Source organism: Mustela erminea, chromosome 19 (genome assembly GCF_009829155.1).
Source record: "Mustela erminea isolate mMusErm1 chromosome 19, mMusErm1.Pri, whole genome shotgun sequence".
Lineage (NCBI taxonomy): Eukaryota > Metazoa > Chordata > Mammalia > Carnivora > Mustelidae > Mustela > Mustela erminea.
The window spans coordinates 42,087,927-42,107,008 of record NC_045632.1 but is presented as its reverse complement, the minus strand read 5'-3'; the positions used below and the strand labels follow the sequence as shown (position 1 = coordinate 42,107,008).

General features: G+C 39.4%; 1 protein-coding gene across 8 annotated transcripts in view; it reads left to right on the top strand.

Annotated features, from left to right (window-relative positions):
• TERB1 (telomere repeat binding bouquet formation protein 1) overlaps positions 1–14,747 on the top strand; it is a 45,211-nt gene extending 30,464 nt beyond the window's left edge. For 5 of the 8 annotated variants that reach the window (XM_032326607.1, XM_032326610.1, XM_032326614.1 and 2 more), the window contains 5 exons: positions 1,207–1,271; positions 2,521–2,616; positions 9,169–9,318; positions 9,621–9,686; positions 14,377–14,747. In XM_032326607.1, coding sequence (XP_032182498.1) covers positions 1,207–1,271; positions 2,521–2,616; positions 9,169–9,318; positions 9,621–9,686; positions 14,377–14,564 — 565 coding nt within the window. In that variant the 3' untranslated portion in view covers positions 14,565–14,747. Of the gene's footprint in view, positions 1–1,206; positions 1,272–2,520; positions 2,617–9,168; positions 9,319–9,620; positions 9,687–13,987; positions 14,026–14,376 lie in introns of all 8 variants that reach the window. The other 3 variants (XM_032326611.1, XM_032326608.1, XM_032326609.1) reach the window with 3 other exon arrangements.
• Positions 14,748–19,082: the final 4,335 nt, after the last annotated feature.

Genomic DNA, 19,082 nt, shown 5'->3' with positions numbered 1-19,082 from the left:
TCACACTCAGAATTTTCAGTTTTCCCTCATAGGACACGGGAGCCACTGAGGATTTTAAATTGAGTGACGTCAGATTTGAATTTTAGAAAGAATATTCAGAAAACTTAACCTGAAACCCTATACCTGAAGTAACAGTGTGCACATTGGTAATCCATTAACAATGTAGCAAAAACCAATTTCTAAATTTAATTTGATAAAAGGGAGTAGTATGTGCTAAAAATCTGGTTTAGGCTTACCTTTTCACTTGTTCCTTGCACCTCACCTCTAGCTGATGTCCCTTCTCCCTCTGGTAGCTTATGGGTTCAGACCTGGGATTGTCACCTTTTTTAAAGCCTTACTTATATTCTCTCCTCTAAAGGTTACTGTGCCAGGTAGGAAACTGAAGAGTATGCTGCTATATTCTGGGAAGGTTGCAGGGTGAGCAGGATATTAGGGAGATGGATTACATCATCACAACTCCTTTTTTTCCTTTGCATAACTGTTCTTGATGTCAGTTTTAAATTAATTTCTTAGGAATGTGGAACTGGAAAGCATTGCGATATGTTCTTGGGCCAGCCTTATTGCTTTCTGACTCTGTTCTCTCCTCCCCTCACTTCCTCGTTCTTTCCTGTTTTCCTCTTTCCTTTTTTAAGTTTATGTATTTATTTCATTAATCTCTATACCCAACTCGGGGCTCAAACCCATGACCTTGAGATCAAGAGCCAGCCAAGTGCCCCATGTTTTCCTCTTGCAAAACTTATTTTTCCCATGTTTCTCCTGGCATCAGTGGTATTGCCCTTTGGTGTCTTGTGGTTTGTTTATTTTTTTTTAATATTTTATTTATTTATTTGAGAATGAGTGAGCACAAGCAGATTGAAGGGAAGAGGGAGAAGCAGACTCACCACCAAGCAGGGAGCTGTATGTGGTGCTCGATCCCGACATGGACTTTGAGCCCTGGACTCTGGGATCATGACCTGAGCCAAGGCAAATGCTCAACCAGCTAAGCCACCAAGGTTCCCCAGAGTCTTATTTAATGCCATTTTTGGAAAGGAGGCTATAACCATTACAAACGCTACTTTGGCAGAATTTGATAGACTTTGGTAGACCCTGGTTCCATCTCCTTCTGCCTGCCAAATACCCAGAATTGCACCACTGCCTACAGAAATATTTGTCCATACACCAAACAGTATGTTTACTTTTAAATATTTGGTGTCTATTTTCTTTTAGTGACCGTGTTTTTAAACATCCAGTTCCCGTTGTCAAAAATAGAAAGCAGCAGTTACCAGTAACAGGTATGTTTAAAAATATTTCTTCTTTGAGTTTTTTTTTTTTTTAAAGATTTTATTTATTTATCAGACGGAGAGCAAGCACATGCAGACAGCATGGCAGGCAGAGGCAGAGGGAGAAGCAGGCTCTCTGCCGAGCAAGGAGCCCGATGTGGGACTCGATCCCAGGACGCTGGGATCATGACCCGAGCCGAAGGCAGCCACCCAACCAACTGAGCCACCCAGGTGTCCCTCTTCTTTGAGTTTTTAAAAAAACATATTTAGGTGACTAATACAGATAAAAATGTACATTGAGGGCACCTGGGTGGCTCAGTGAGTTAAAGCCTCTGCCTTTGGCTCAGGTCATGATCTCAGGGTCCTGGGATCGAGCCCCGCATCGGGCTCTCTGCTCAGCAGGGAGACTGCTTCCTCCTCTCTCTCTGCCTGCCTCTCTGCCTACTTGTGATCTTTCTCTGTCAAATAACTAAATAAAATCTTTTTTTTTTTTTTTTTTTTTACTAAATAAAATCTTTTTTTTTTTTTTTTTTTAAAGATTTTATTTATTTATTTGACAGAGAGAGAAATCACAAGTAGGCGGAGAGTCAGGCAGAGAGAGAGAGAGAAGCAGGCTCCCGCTGAGCAAAGAGCCCGATGCGGGGCTCGATCCCAGGACACTGAGATCATGACCTGAGCCGAAGGCAGCGGCTTAATCCACTGAGCCACCCAGGCGCCCCCTAAATAAAATCTTTAAAAAAAAAATGTCTATACTGCCTAGAGCAATCTATACTTTATTTATTTTTTTTTTTAAAGATTTTATTTATTTATCAGAGAGAGAGAGGGGGAGAGAGCGAGCACAGGCAGACAGAATGGCAGGCAGAGGCAGAGGGAGAAGCAGGCTCCCCGCTGAGCAGAGAGCCCGATGTGGGACTCGATCCCAGGACGCTGGGATCATGACCTGAGCCGAAGGCAGCTGCTTAACCAACTGAGCCACCCAGGTGTCCCATCTATACTTTAAAAAAAAAAATGTACATTGATATATTTCCCCTCTAGCATATAAGCCACACCTTTGACTCTATTTCTGGTGTAAGTGCCTCAGTCACCTTTTACTGATAACCAGAACCTTTCTATTTATCTACCAGGGTGACTGTATATGTAGTACTGTGCTAAAGTTTATGAGAATCTTGAGAATTAATATATTGTGTAAATGTCAGGTCCTTTTCATTAATCAGTTTTCATTAATCAGAAGAACCTTACATGTTGCAGTTTTTTTTTCCAGATCCATTTACATTATGTTCAGATATAATAAATAAAGAAGTCATCAGTTTTCTAGCAAGTAACAATCATTCCAAAATGTTAAAGTACAGATGCTCAGGTAAATATTCTTTAATTACAGTTGTTTTGCAATTAAACTTTGTATGATATTAGTCAACTAGGATTTGTAGTAGTTCTGCCTATGTGATTTAAACTTTATTTCCTTTGGAAAAATAATGATCTGGAACATCATAAAACATTCAGATCAATACTTATCTGCATTTGCCTGTGCTTCCAGTATTTGTTTATATGAATCACCGTAGCTAATACTTTAATACTTTATTATTATATTTTTGTCCGAATAACATCTACAAGTTTAACTTCTCTAAGTTAGGTAAACGTTTTTTATATTCTCAGCCAATAGGTATGTATTCTGGATAATGCTCTAAACATAAGACATTAAGTATTAAACAAGATCTATTTTTATGTCTTTATTTAATGTATATACGTTTCTAGTGTTCCATGCCCCATTATTTTATTTTTTCTGCAAGGCCCCTGTAAATGTGCCACAGTGCTTAACCCAGCCCCTTCTCCTCCATACCCTGATACTTCGTTTTTTGGTGTCACACTCTGCTCTATGGGCAAAATTGAGGCTATTCTATAGTAGGCTTGAAATAACACTGTTCTTTAGTCTTGGATGTAGAGTTTGTCTCTATGACTCTAAAATTAGCTCTATCTAGCTATAATCAGAATCCCATTTCTTTTTTCCTCCCCATTTTAAAACTTGTGAAATATTTCTTTTCCTTACCTTTCTACTAATTAACTCCTTTTGGCCCACCTTAAACTATGTTCGTTTCTCTTCATCTAAAAAAGAAAAATCTAAGGGCACCTGGCTGGCTCATTTGGAGGAGCATGAGACACTTGATCTCAGGGTTGTGGGTTTGAGCCTCACGTTGTGTGTAGAGATTACTTAAATAAATAAAAACTTTAAAAAGGGGGGGGATGGGCACCTGTGGGCTCAGTGGGTTAAGCCTCTGCCTTCAGCTCAGGTCATGATCTCAGGGTCCTGGGATTGAGACCCCCATCGGACTCTCTGCTCAGTGGGGAGCCTGCTTCCCCCCTCTCTCTGCCTGCTGCTCTGTCTACTTGTGATCTCTCTGTCAAATAAAAAATCTTAAAAAAATTAAAAATTAAAAAAAAGAGAGAATATTAAATATTTGATGTGACTTGCTATCTCTTTGAGTATTCATCTATTCTTTCTTCCATCATTCATTATCAGATACCTGCTTTTTCTCCTTTCTCTTTCATTATATTAATTCCCTTCTTAACTCCCTGCACTTTGGCTTCTTTTAGTGCCATTCTACTAAACTTAAATGCTAAAGATATCCTGAAGTCTCTTTTTTTGTGCCAAAACCAAAGACTTCTAAAAAATTCTTATCCTTGGGGCACCTGGGTGGCTCAGTGGGTTAAAGCCTCTGCCTTCAGCCCAGGTCATGGTCTCAGGGTCCTGGGATTGACACCCCCCCCACCCCACCCCCACCCCCGCATTGGGCTCTCTGCTCAGCAGGGAGCCTGCTTCCCCTCCTCTCTCTCTGCCTGCCCCCTCTGCCTATTTGTGATCTCTGTCAAATAAGTAAATAAAATCTTAAAAAATAAAAATTAAAAAATAAAATAAAAAATTCTTATTCTTTATGGTATTTCTGCACTGTTGACTGCCGTTCCTTGAAGTCCTCTCCTCTCCGTAGTTTATAAGTATTTTTTTTTTTAAGATTTTATTTATTTATTTGACAGAGAGAGATCACAAGTAGACAGAGAGGCAGGCAGAGAGAGAGAGGGAAGCAGGCTCCCTGCGGAGCCTTACTTGATCCCAGGACCCTGAGATCATGACCTGAGCAGAAGACAGAAGGTAGCGAAGGCAGAAGGTAGCGGCTTAACCCACTGAGCTACCCAGGCGCCCCTCCTCTCAGTAGTTGAAGACACACTTCCCAGATCATCCACCTGTGCTCCCTGGAGCTATGCTACGAACTCAAAAGGGTACTACGTAATACTTTAAATTTTAAGTGAAATGCAAAATAGCTAACATTTTTTGGCTACCACAGGCACTGCTAGATCAAAGTCATTTAGAGTTTCAGCATTAGATTGCACTACATTCCCCATGATGATGTCTTTGTGGAGTTGGGCTTTCAGTGGTTATGATAAAAAGCAAGCACTGCATGAAAATAATAGGGAACAGGAAATGAGGGTGGCAGTGTCAGATTCCAAGGTTTGAGAAGTTGTGCTGTACCTAATAGATGCACATATCCCATTAGGAATAATTGTGGTTAATAAGAATGAAATCTAAATATTATGTTCTTTTTTTAACTTTAGGTGGCTCAGTTGGTTAAGCAGCTGCCTTCGGCTCAGGTCATGATCCCAGCGTCCTGGGATCGAGTCCCACATCGGGCTCCTTGCTCCGCAGGGAGTCTGCTTCTCCCTCTGACTCTGCCTTCCACTCTGTCTGCCTGTGCTCGCTCTCGCTCTCCCTCTGAAAAATAAATACTAAAATCTTAAAAAAAAAAAAAAAAGATTTTATTTATTTGAGAGATAGAGAGTGTGCCTAAGCATGATTGGGGTGAGGGGAGTCAGAGAGAGAAGAGCAAGTAGACTCAGGGAGCCTGACATGGGCCTGGGTCCCAGGACCCTGGGATCATGACCTGAGCAGAAGGTAGATGCTTAACCGACTGAGTCACCCAGGCACCCCTAATTTTACTTCCTTATTTATTTGAGAGAGGAAAGAGAGCGCTTGCGAGAGGGGGAGGAGAAAAGGGAGAGGAACAAGAACACTCCGCACTGTGTATGGAGCCCAGCTCAGGGTTTGACCCCATGACCCTAAGATTCTGACCTGAGCCAAAATCAAGAGTCAGACACCCAATCAACTTGGCTGCCCAGGTGCCCCTATTATTTTCAATTTAGGTATATTATTTTTTCAAATGGCTACTAAGTTATTAGAACATAAATGCTTATTAAATTGTTTTGGACTTAACAGGCAAATCAGTATTTCTTTTGACCCAGGGGTGCCATAAAAAATCACCAAGAACTTAAGGATGCCATGAACTGGGAAAGTTTGGGAACTTCTGATCTGATGTATGTCAGAGGGCAGTGTGGGTGCTCTATAACCATTAACTCCCTTTCATCCCTTACTTTGTTTGAGATGGTTTTCTCTTAGTTCCTTTCTTTAATGATGATTCATTCATTTCATGGATACTTAGGGAGTGTTTCTTCCATGGTAGCATGGGTATCAAAGATGAATAGATCTCAATCCTTACCTCAAAAAGTCTAAAAACCACTCCATTTTATCACCTTCATTACTTTATCTCTCTCTTTCTGCCAAGTTTCTACCATTATTTCCCCTAAGACATACTCTGTAGCACTTTCTCAGCGCCATTGCAACATTTACTTGGGTGGCATCAGCTATCATTTTACTGATTTTCAAATCTGTGTCTCTATACTTTGCTTCTACCTTGAACCAGTTATAGCCTCATCCCTCCACTTCCAGCTATATCCAGGACATTATTCAGTATCTTGTTTTTACTTAAGCTTGATGTATTTAAAACAATATCTTCTTCCCTCTTAAACTGCCTTCCCTCCAGCCAGTCCATTTCTTGTTGTTGCTATTCTTTTGGCCTCCCAGATTTCAGTCATCTATAAACTTTTTTTTATCTTTACATCTGCTATTTCTAGTCTGTCAGATTTGGTTCTTTCTTTCATTCCCACATAGGCCCTTTTTGCTTCATGCCTCAGTTACACCAACTTTCTAGCAGTCTTGCAGTTTCAGGTCTCCAACCCCCAACTATAATGTGTATGTTGGGGGCACCTGGGTGGCTCAGTGGGTTAAAGCCTCTGCCTTCACCTGAGGTCATGATCCCAGGGTCCTGGGATCGAGCCCCGCATCAGGCTCTCTGCTCAGCAGGGAGCCTGCTTCCCCTTCTCTCTCTGCCTGCCTCTCTGCCTACTTGTGATCTCTGTCTGTGAAACAAATAAATAAAATATTTTTTAAAATAAATAAATAAATAAAAACCCTTTACCTAGTAAATCCAATTTCTTAAAAAAAAACCCATATATATATATATATATATATATAAAACCCACATATATATATATATATATGATGTGTATGTTGCTGTTAACTTCTCGAACATGTGCTTTTTATCAAGTCATCAAGCTAAGGAACCCTCAGTGCTTCTTTGTAACTCATTGATTCAAACTCTCTGCCTGGCTTTTAAATTTTTGTGGAATTTTGTTCTGCTTCCACTTGTTAAATTTTATTGCATATTTGTTCTTCTTAAGTCTGCCAGAAAGTTGCCGTGCTTATTCCAAACTTTGTCATTTAGTCAACTGTCAAAGTACTTAAGAATTATCCTTAGTTTTTCCCTTACCCTAACAGCTCATCATTCACCAATTTTTACGTCAGGAATCTCTACGTTCTCTCTGTAAATGTCCTGTTTCAGAATCCCCTCATTTATATGCTGGACTATTGAAGTAACCCCTTAACTGATCCTCTTATCTTCACCTAAGCTTTCTATGAGACAAATGAAAGTCATTTCCCTGCTTAATAAATATCCATTAGCTCCTCCCCACTGACTTGAAGAGTAGATATACTTGGTGTGGCTTTCAAGACCATTCTTATATGGCCCCTACAACCTTCACTAGTTTCAACTTTCCTCCCACATTTCTCTCCAGCCACACCAAAGTACCTAAAATCATCTGAACATGCTACGCTTTTTCACTTTTTTGTGCTTTTGCACATGTTCATTGTATTTGTAATGTCCTCATCCTAGCCAGCTTTCTGCCTAACTTCTAGCCCTTTTGGAGTGGGCCATTAGGTGACTGGCAGATGGGAAACTTTATAATGGATGGAAGTGGCTAACATCACCTGAACCTACTGGTCAATCTTAGCATTCAAAGAAGAGAGAGAGAGACTTTATGTACTTCTTAATATGATTAAGTAAGAAGTCCTCAAGACTGCCTGTGAGGAGCTCTACTAAAAACAGTTGAATCTGAGCGCCTGGGTAGCTTAGTCGGTTGAGCATCTGACTCTTGGTTTCTGCTTGGATCATGATCTCAAGGTCATGGGATAAAGCTCTATATATCAGCCTCTGTGCTTGGCTGGAGTCTGCTTGGAGATTCTTTCCCCTGACCCCTTCAACCTTATCCCTCTCTTTTTCTCTCTCTAAAATAAAATGAAATAGGGGCGCCCCAGTGGCTTAGTTAGTTTAGCATCTGCCTTTGGCTCAGGTCATGATCTCAGAGTCTCGGGATTGAGCCCTGCAGGGCTTCTCGCTCAGCAGGGAGTACGCTTGTCCCTCTCCCTCTATCCCACCCCCCACTCGTATTCCTTCACTCGCTGGCTCTCTCTCAGATAAAGAAAATCTTTAAAAATAAAATAAATCTTAAAAAAACCCAGTTGAATCTGAATATTATCAGTCGTTCAGATCTAATTGCTAGTTTATCGGATACCCAGGAATGTTTTAAAGCATCTAACTAGCATAAAATCCTTAAAACCTAGGCTTTGAGTAGCTCCAATATAAATGACCCAGTGTCTATATCAAGTAAATGAGAAGGAGGAAGAGAGGAAAATTGATAGAGTTAAAGAAACTCAAGTGACATTTCAACTGAATGTACTGAAGAACCTTCTTGGATCACAGTTTAAACAAACTGTAAAAAGAAAGTTTTAAGGGCGCCTGGGTTGCTCAGTCATTAAGCAGCTGTCTTAGGCTCAGGTCATGATCCTGGGGTCCTGGGATCAAGGCCCACTTCAGGCTCCCTGCTCAGCGGGGAGCCTACTTCTCTCTCTCCTGCTCCCTCTGCTTGTATTCCCTCTCTTTCTGTGTCTCCCTCTGTCAAATAAATACATAAAATCTTAAAAAAAAAAGTTTTGGGGCGCCTGGGTGGCTTAGTGGGTCAAAGCCTCTGCCTTCTGCTCAGGTCATGATCCCTACTTGTGATCTCTGTCAAATAAATAAATAAAATCTTTAAAATAAAATAAAATAAAAGTTTTGAAATGATGGGGAAATTTGAACCCTGACTAGATATTAGATTATGTTAGGCATAATTTTTTTAGGCTTGATGATGGTTTTGTGTATTGGAAAAAGGAGCCCTTCTCTGTTAGGGACACAGATGAAATGATACTTAAATGCCAGTTCCAGGCTCCATAATCCAGTGTATACATGGAGGACAGAGCAGAGTAAGTGGATTAAAGGCAAAATATGACTGAGCATGACTTAATAATTATTAAAGGTGAATGATGGAAATGTGGAAGTTCATTATACTTTCCCCCTTACTCTTTTGTGTTTGAAATTTTCCATAATAAAACATTGGGAGGAAAAAAGACAACTGGGCATAAAAGCCACTTCTTTTGGTTATCTTCCCTAATAGTGACTCCTGCTCAGAACCTAACCAAGATAGGTGGTCTTTTTATATATCACTCTAACTGTTGACACCTCTATTATAACACTTACTTCACTGTATTGTATCTGTTGTCTTTAATCTCTCCTGTGACTGAGCTTCTTGACATACTTAAAATTAAGTTCCTGATTTCACTTCAGTTACCATCATAAAGATATTTGTTTTCATTGATTTTTGTTATTTGATATTTTGTAATATCTATATATCATTTTAATTTGTTTTCTTTTAGGTTGCATAGCAGTAGGAAAATCCCTGAATAGCCGAAATTTTAGCAAGCTCTTGCACTCTTGCCCATACCAATGTGATCGTCATAAAGTCATTGTGGAAGCTGAAGACAGATATAAAAGTGAACTAAGGAAATCACTTATCTGTAACAAAAGTAATTAATTCAGCAGCTTTGAAACTATAATTATGACTATACCTTCTGCACTGTGATCTAGAACATTAAATATGTTAAAAAGTTAGAGGGCAAAATAATGTTGTAAAGAAATTATCTCTGAGAAACCAGTGTTTTAAGATATACCCAGGGAACAGATTTAGTCTCTGGTGGTTTAAAAATTCTTCCTAATCCATCTAAGGATTCCCATTAGAAGGGTGGGGGGAATACCATACTAATGGAATTGATGTGCTCTTACTCAGATTGATCCTGTAAGTATTCTAAATGTCTTCTGTATTTTTCAGAAATTCTGCTGACCCCACGTAGAAGACGACAACTCAGTCATGAATCTACTGCCTCTGGAGAAATAAGTGAATATATTTAATTTTTAAATAAACCTAAATTGCATATAGTTCTGAGAAAAAGAGGACAGTTGAAGAATTGTTCTCAGTCTCATCGTCAGTGGTTCTTAAATGATAACCCTTGGCTCTGGTGAGGGCCGTAGTTCCTAAGAAGGAACTTTTCACTTTCCTTCCTCATGTTGCTTTCCTCACTCATTTCTTGCCAGCAGGGGAAGAGGCAGGAGGAAACTAACATTTATTAAGCACTTACTGTATGTTACATGTTTTATAGACATTTCCTTTAATTCTTGTAATATTGTAAGGTAGGTTTTATTTTATTCCCACTTTAAGGTATAAGAAATTGGCAAATGACAGAGCTTACATTCAAATGCAAGCCTGTCTTTTTTCATAAGCCCCTAGTCTATCCTCTGGATCACATTTCTATTTTAAGAACAAAATTATTCTCCTATGAGTAAGTGCTTCAGAAAGATTTTGCAGAAGGTTTTGGTTCATAACTACAGCACTTCATACCATCAGAACTGAAGAGACAAATAGAACCCTCCTTAAAAATCAAAATACTTCTTAAATGATGAGTTAATTTATGAGAATTTTTATTTAACTACAGGTTAATGTTTCGGGTTTATCACCATTCCAAATTTATTATGGAGACTTAAAAAATGTTATCATTTTATTATCTTCATATGGAATTAATATCTGCAGAGTAAGAATAAGCAGTTGAATAATCTTACTTGTCAAAATAACCTGGAATTTAGTAACATCTATAGTGTTATTCTGTCATTTATTGCAAAGATATTTAGACTTGATACATATGGGAATGTTTTACCATATACTTTTACTTACCATTTTCACTTCCAAAGTCTTAAAAGAAGTTTCAGATTTACTTTTTTAGATTTTTTTTTTGGTCGGTGGGGGGGCATCTGAGTGGCTCAGTCGGTTGAGTATCTGCCTTCACCTCAGGTCATGATCTCAGGGCCCTGGGATCAAGCCCCACATCAGGCTCCCTGCTGGGAGCCTGCTTCTCCTTCTGCCTGCTGCTCCCCCTGCTTGTGCATTCTCTTTCTCTCTCTCCCTGACAAATAAATAAAATAAAAAAAAAAAAAAAGATTTTTATTTTTTTAAGTTATCTCTACATCCAACATGGGGCTCTAAAGCAAAACCCCAAGATCAAGAGTCACATGCTCTATCAGACTGAGCCAAGCCAGGTGCCCCTCAAATTTACTTTTTATGTCTGGGTCTTTTTCTAAGTTTAAAGTTCTGCATGCAATTTAAAATTAAGTACAGGGGCGCCTGGGTGGCTCAGTGGGTTAAGCCACTGCCTTCGGCTCAGGTCATGATCTCAGGGTCCTGGGATCGAGCCCCGCATTGGGCTCTCTGCTCAGCAGGGAGCCTGCTTCCCTCTCTCTCTCTCTCTGCCTGCCTCTCCATCTACTTGTGATTTCTCTCTGTAAAATAAATAAATAAAATCTTAAAAAAAAAATTAAGTACAGTACTCATGTAGAGCAGTCCACTTTTTGAAGAAATATTTCCTGTAGAAACTGTTAGAAAATGGTTACTTTTCCATAGAAACATGTTGCATTTGGAAAAATTGGTTGTGACAAGGAGTTGGCATCAAATTAATAATGGATTTCTTTTCAACAACATGACTTAAAAGCAAATGTATAATAACTAAAATTATATCCTATAATCATTTTACATAGTAAACTCATTTGTGGAGCCTCATGAAATGTACATAATTAGGGTTATACATTGATTTTACAGAGGAATCCTTAATACTGTTAAGTGATGTCCAGCTCATAAATAATTATATCTTTTTTATAAGTTAAAATTCTTTAGCTTAAAGCAAATAGTTAATAATTTGGGCTGCTTTTTTTAGAATTTAGAAAGGCATCTTGAGGAGGTATGGTATAGATTGGTCTTATATCTCTCAAGTAGGCTAGGAATTTTGGATATTTTGCCATTTCCCACCCACTTGATTTCCCTTTCTTTTTGAGAGACATTTATGACCATTTGTTTGGTTGTAGGTTACATTCAAATTTTAAACCATCCTTTTAAGAAGAGACCATTGCAACATCTAAGCATTTAAAGAGCCTAGGCTCTCGTTCAGAATGGACTGGTACTTTTTTTTTTTTTAAGATTTTATTTATTTATTTGACAGACAGAGATCAGAAGTAGGCAGAGAGGCAGGCAGAGAGAGAGGAGGAAGCAGGCTCCCCGCTGAGCAGAGAGCCCCATGCAATGCGGGGCTCGATCCCAGGACCCTGGGATCACAACCCAAGCTGAAGGCAGAGGCTTAATCCACTGAGCCACCCAGGCGCCCCCAGAATGGACTGGTATCTTAAGAGGGTTTGAAAAATAAGGGTCTCTTGGGGCGCCTGGGTGGCTCAGTGGGTTAAGCCGCTGCCTTCAGCTCAGGTCATGATCTCAGGGTCCTGGGATCGAGTCCCGCATCAGGCTCTCTGCTCAGCAGGGAGCCTGCTTCCTTCTCTCTCTCTCTGCCTGCCTCTCAGTGTACTTGTAATTTCTCTCTGTCAAATAAATAAATAAAATCTTTAAAAAAAAAAAGAAAAATAAGGGTCTCTAGAACTGAGCCTTCTTTCCTCCTTTCCCCTACTCTTTCCAAGTACCTGATCAATATAAGAGGAACATATTTGGGGCACCTGGTGGCTCAGTGGGTTAAAGCCTGTGCCTTCAGCTCAGGTCATGATCCCAGGGTGCTGGGATTGAGCCCCACATCGGGCTCTCTGCTCAGCAGGGAGCCTGCTTCCCGCCCCCCCTCCTGCCTCTCTGCCTGCTTGTCATCTCTGTCAAATAAATAAATAAAAATCTTTAAAAGAAAAAATACAAGAGGAACACTAAAGAAGCCACAGAAGGGAGCCCTGTGGGGTAGAGCTGCTTCCTCCTTCTAGACTGCTGTATTCTGTATTCTGCTGCAATAACCTTTGAGGAATTGGGCACATATGTAGGAGTCAGTGAAATGTCAGCTTGATTAGAAAAGTGGAAATTGACTATGAACAACTTCCAGATGCTCGTATCCTGAATGTTATAATAACCTGTCCAGTCTCGATTATGAGTTCAAATCATTTAGCAAGTGAAGTTGAAATCATGTACTTCTTGGAAAACAACAGTTTTTCAGTAGACCCAAAGTAAGGAGTAACTTCATTGATAAGTTTTTTTGTTTGTTTGTTTGTTTGTTTTTTAAGATTTTATTTATTTATTTGAGAGAGAGAGAAAGAGAACACAAGCAGGGGGAATGTCAAAGGGAGAAGGAGATGTGGGGCTGGATCCCTGGGATCATGACCTGAGCCAAAGACAAGGCACTTAACCAACTGAGCCACGCAGGTGCCCCCATTGATAAGTTCTGAAGCACTTTTTTTACCAATGAATTTTTTCTTTCAACAAATATTTATTGATCCTCTTCTATGTGTCAGGTTGTGTCAGATACTATTTTAGGCATTGGGATACAGTGGTGACCAAAACAGACAAAAATTCTTACCTACATGGATCTTGCATTCTAAGTAATACCATTAAGTAATAACCAGACATTACTTTTATTGATTTCTCAGCCTTCTGTTGGTAAGATTTTAGTTTCTCTTTTAAAAGATCTGAACTATGGCTCCTGTCCTAGGAGAGGTAGATAAATAGCTAACAGTCTTGACCTGCGCAAGGGCAAGATTTTCTAAGGTTGTCCCAGCACAACTGTTTCAAGTAGCAGCAGCCTTAAGTGGAAATACAAAAAAAGGTCTTCCTTACCAGCATCTGTCTACAATAATAACATGAATTAGCAATGAATGAAAAAACTTCAAAGAAAACTATTTCCCGTAATCATCACCAGAAGATACTAATAAACACCAACTGTTTATTCTTTTTTTTGTAGAAAGTATCCCTAAAAGCCAGATAGTTGAAAACTTCCTTCCCCCATGCCACCTATTTTTTGAGATTTGTTTATTCATTTATTTATTTTTGAAGATTTTTTTTAAAAAATTATTTATTTATTTATTTGACAGATGGAGATCACAAGTAGGCAGAGAGGTAGGCAGAGAGAGAGGAGGAAGCAGGCTCCCCACTGAGCAGAGAGCCCTATGTGGGGCTTGATCCCCGGACCCTGGGATCATGACCTGAGCCAAAGACAGATGCTTTAACCCACTGAGCCACCCAGGGCCCCTATTTTTTGAGTTTTAATCAAACTGAGCACCCATATAGGTAGTGAATGTGCTTTTTAAAATGAATTTCAAAAGACCCTTATTTTAAAATATTTATTAAGCCTGTTAATTAAAGTAACAAGTGTTGATATTCTTTTTTATTCTATGAAGTAATGGAGCCCTTTGGGAAGACTGTATCTGTAAGATAGGTAAGCTGTTTGTTAATTGTCCTCACAGGAATGTTGAGAGACTTAGAAATCAAATGTTTATAAATTTTTGTGTTTCTTGATTGAAAGATGTTGCAAGTATTATTGCAAGTATTACTACAATAGGATTAAGTTACAGTTATTGAGGAATTCAGAATGATAAGGCCTAGCTTCATACTAGGCACTCAATTTTTAAAATTGACAAGCATTTCTCTGTGATGTGTAGTGCAGGCAGGAAGCTTTCTCACTATATAGTTCATATCCGTACAATAAAGTTAAGCACTTATTTGGGTCTCAAGAAGATCCGTTTTTTCAGCAAGTACTAATACATTCTACAATTCTTCTTAATTACAGAAAAAAGAAGAATTCGTAAAAACTTTACTGAAGAAGAAATAAATTACCTTTTCAATGGAGTTAAGAAAATGGGAAATCACTGGAATTTAATTTTGTGGTCTTTCCCCTTTCAGCAAGGACGGAAGGCTGTGGACCTTGCTCACAAATACCACAAGCTGACCAAACGTCCCGAGTATGCAGCTCCTTGATCGGAATACTTGCCAGTTTTTAGTTTCAACGCTTAAAATACAATGTCTTGAGAAAACACAATTTAAAATACTCTTCTAAACTCTCATGAAGCAGGAAATCTGAAAACAGGAATACTGTTTTAATTACATACTTTTTGTGATGCTCTATCTCATCAAATTATTAAAGTAATTTATAAAACAAACATTTTTAACGTGTAGCTTAGTAAGACAAAAATTCATTTATGAGGTCAAACATTCAGGTAGGAATATGCTTTTATTTTTCCTTAAGCTCAAGGAATACAAGTCAGAGAAATAAAATGATCAGCCTTTTAAACATTATTTAACATTATATTGTGATGGATACCATGTGAGACATTTGGATTTTAGTGTATTCTTACCCAGTGAAAGTTCTTTCCTGGAACTTAGAATAGTTTCCCAAGCTGTTCAAATGAAGTTCCCACACATTAAATCAATGTATGACATTTTGTTAACTAAAATGTTCCCCTTCCAAAGGCTGATTGTGCAGTTCCTTTGAATACTCTCAAATTCTATGGTCAGGTACACTTCTTTTTGGTGCATGTTTATTTACTTTTGCTTTTTAAAAGCTTAGAACATTTTTTTAAGTTAGTTTTCTTTTAGTGGGAAACCAAACTATTTTATCTCAATTTTCTATTTTTCTTATTCTTTTTTTATTCCTATCATGATCCCCAAAGGATGCTGACGCAGCCTGTATTATACTTAAAATGCTATGCTGTGGCAAAGTAATTACGTATCAGGGCCTGCAAGCTCATCTGTACTTATATACCCATTGGCTCACTGCTTCATGTCATTGTAGATTTCTTCAGTCCCAAAGGTTCCTTTCCTATAAGTTTTTAGTCTTTTCACATCACGACTATTTCTACTTGGATAAACTCAGAATTTTTTTTTTTTTAAGATTTTATTTATTTGACAGACAGAGATTACAAGTAGGCAGAGAGGCAGGCAGAGAGAGGAGGAAGCAGGCTCCCTGCTGAGCAGATAGCCCAATGCGGGGCTCTATCTCAGGACACTGGGATCATGACCTGAGCCGAAGGCAGAGGCCTTAACCCACTGAGCCACCCAGGCGCCCCTAAACTCAGAATTTTTATTAAATTTTTTATTTTCTGATCTGTAGTGAAAGTTCCAGAGAGTCAATATGCACAAAATCTTCTATTTAAATCCAAAATTTCCTTTAAACGAAAGAATAATTTACAATTAGGAAAATTCTTTTTTTTTTTTTAAAGATTTTATTTATTCATTTGACAGAGAGAAATCACAAGTAGATGGAGAGGCAGGCAGAGAGAGAGAGAGAGAGAAGCAGGCTCCCTGCTGAGCAGAGAGCCCAATGCAGGACTCGATCCCAGGACCCTGAGATCATGACCTGAGCTGAAGGCAGCGGCTTAACCCACTGAGCCACCCAGGCGCCCCACAATTAGGAAAATTCTTAAAGCGCCCAAAGTGTGAATGAATCTAGCCCATTTATCTCCATTATCTATCAGTATTTCCTAAGTACTGTGGGGAATACTTAAATAGTCCGGTGGGTTGTTCCAACTTGTACTTCTCAAGATTTATGCAAGTTATTTTAGGTCAAAAGGGAAAACATTTTGTCTGTTGCTTCAGCCTTACCAGTTTAGATAATCAGAAGTTGTTTCTTACTATTCCAGATATGACTTAAATGTATTTTTCTACTTCAAGTGGGTCTCAGGTAATAGTTCTTTTATTGATTAGAAATTATGTATGTAATAGAAAAATCAAACACTGCTTCAGTGAAGCATCCCCAAGAATGACATACTATAGCTTAGACACCGATTTGTGTCAGTTATTGAAGCTGTATATAAAATAACCAATATTGGGACACCTGAGTGGCTCAGTCGGTTGAGTGTCCAACACTTGGTTTCAGCTCAGGTCGTGATCTCAGGGTTCGTGAGATCAAGCCCCGCATTGGGCTCCTTGCTGGGCAAGGAGCTTAAGATTCTCTATCTCCCTCTGCCCCTTTCCCCTCTAAAAAATAATAGTAATAAAAAGAAAAGAAAAGAACCAATACTATATTGCCTTCTTTTTAAAAAAAAATATTTTACTTATTTATTTGTCAGAGAGAGAGTGTGTGAGCACAGGCAGACAGAGTGGCAGGCAAAGTCAGAGGGAGAAGCAGGCTCCCCACCGAGCAAGGAGCCCAATGCAGGAATCGATCCCAGGACGCTGGGATCATGACCTGAGCCGAAGACAGCCGCTTAACCAACCGAGCCACCCAGGAGTCCCACTATATTGCCTTCTGAAACATTGAAATTTTGTCCTAACCCTTGACTATCTTTTGGTTAACACAAGCTGCTTTTTTTTTTCCCCTTCAATTGGAAATATTTGGTAATATAAGAAATGAAGACATATCAAAAGGAAAGCCAAAGAATGATGACACTTTAGAGAACTGTATGGCTTTAGGAATTCAGACTTAGCCAAATCAATGGGGGATAAAAAATGATTTTAATAATGATAGACCTTTGGAGTTAGAGGTGACCTCAGGTATAGTTAGCTGCCAGAGGCATGAACTGCTGTACAGTTCATGTACAACAACCTGTCCATTGTTGGCTATCTTTGATTTTACATAAATTCTCAGAAACAGGGAATTTACTACTTAGCATAATAATTGATAGTCATTTCTTCCTTACATTAAAATGAAATGTGCCTTCCTCAAGCACCTTTTGTAGAACCACAAAAGTTGAATTTCTTTTCCAGATGCCAGTCCTTAAGAAAGGCAAAGATAGATCACTTTCCCCTTTTCCCTCTACATCCTTTATCCTTCATGCTAATAAGCCCCAGTTACTTCAGCAGAACAGTGTCAAGTCTCCTATGAGCTTAGTCACTGACCACTTCTTTGCCTTTATAAACTGTATCCAGAAGGAAATGTGGCCTGACTGCCAGAAAAAGGGATCAACTTTGAGGGGCCCAATGAGGTTTTATGGACCTCACCTAAGATACTTCTTGGTTTTCTACATGACCAAGTCTCAGACTCTAGTTTATATAGTTTAAGATTTACAGATTATGGGCTGCTTGGGTGTCTCAGTCCTTAAGTGTCTGCCTTTGGCTCAGGTCATGATCCCAGGGATCAATCCTGGGATTGAGCCCCACATCAAGCTCCCTGCTTGGCAGCGAGCCTACTTCTCCCTCTCCCACTCCCTCTGCTTGTATTCCCTCTCTTGCTGTGTCGCCTCTCTCTGTCAAATGCATAAAATCTTAAAAAAAAAAAAAAGATTTACAGATTGTAATTTTAATTAATTTCTATTTTGTTCTTATGCATTTATTTTTAACTGTACTACAGAACTTTAGTAGTCTCTTAAATTTGATCTTCCTAGATTTAATCGTACCCAGTCTGTCATCCAGTATATCGGGCACCCCTTCCTGCTTCAGGTCATCCACAGCTTGAGTGTGCTGCCGCATTCTCATCCAAGTCACCAATGGTAGCTTGAGTTGGCTGGGCCAGGATGAGAGGTTGGGCAGGCTCCTAGCAGCCTCTGGTTGTTCCTGCTCATCCACCTGCTCTGGGCCTTGTCTTTAACCTCCCTCAATGTTATCATTCAGCTTGCATTTTTCACTTTCTTGTCTGTGATGTGAATTTTCAGGTGTCCTGTTGAAAACTGCATTTGCTATGTCTGCAGCATCCTCCTACCTGGTATTCCTGCAAAAAAGAAAAAAGACTGTTAATCTGGTCCTATCTTTTCCTTTTCCAACTGGCACATTAGAGAATCTTACTTAGGGTTGATGAAGTTCACTGGCCTGTAGTTTTAAACTCCGTCTTCTAGGGCGCCTGGGTGGCTCAGTGGGTTAAGCCGCTGCCTTCGGCTCAGGTCATGATCTCAGGGTCCTGGGATCGAGTCCCGCATCGGGCTCTCTGCTCAGCGGGGAGCCTGCTTCCTCCTCTCTCTCTGCCTGCCTCTCTGCCTACTTGTGATCTCTCTCTGTCAAATAAATAAATAAAATCTTTAAAATAAATAAATAAATAAATAGACTCCGTCTTCTATCCTGTGAAAATTCAGACATTAGGACTTACAACACTTTCAGACTTCCAAGGGTGTAACTCTTAATGGGTTTTCACTCTCATTGTCTTGTTTGAACCTTACATTCAGGTTGGCAGATGCTATGCCCATTTGTCGGATCCTATAACTCTTGCTGCCAACATTTGGCAGAGCCGGATCAGAATTCTACTCATTTGAAACTGATGTAGGTGGTTGCTTTTCTGCCATATCCCACTTCCTTGTGATATTTAGAAATGCCTTATAAAGTGAGCTGTTTGAGGACAGCAAAGAGCCCTCAGAGGCCACACGTAACGTTAAACTCCATAGGTGAAATGTCCTAGTTTTTTCCCATTACTTCCATACTTCCCCTTGTTGCTTCTTGACCTTTATCCTTTCACATCTTTTTCGTTCCTCCTCCGTCCCGAGAAAGGAGATTAAAGCCACCTGTTTCTGGTGTGAAATGCTAGCTCCCTGGAAATACAATTAAAAAAAAAAAAATCCGTGGGGCGCCTGG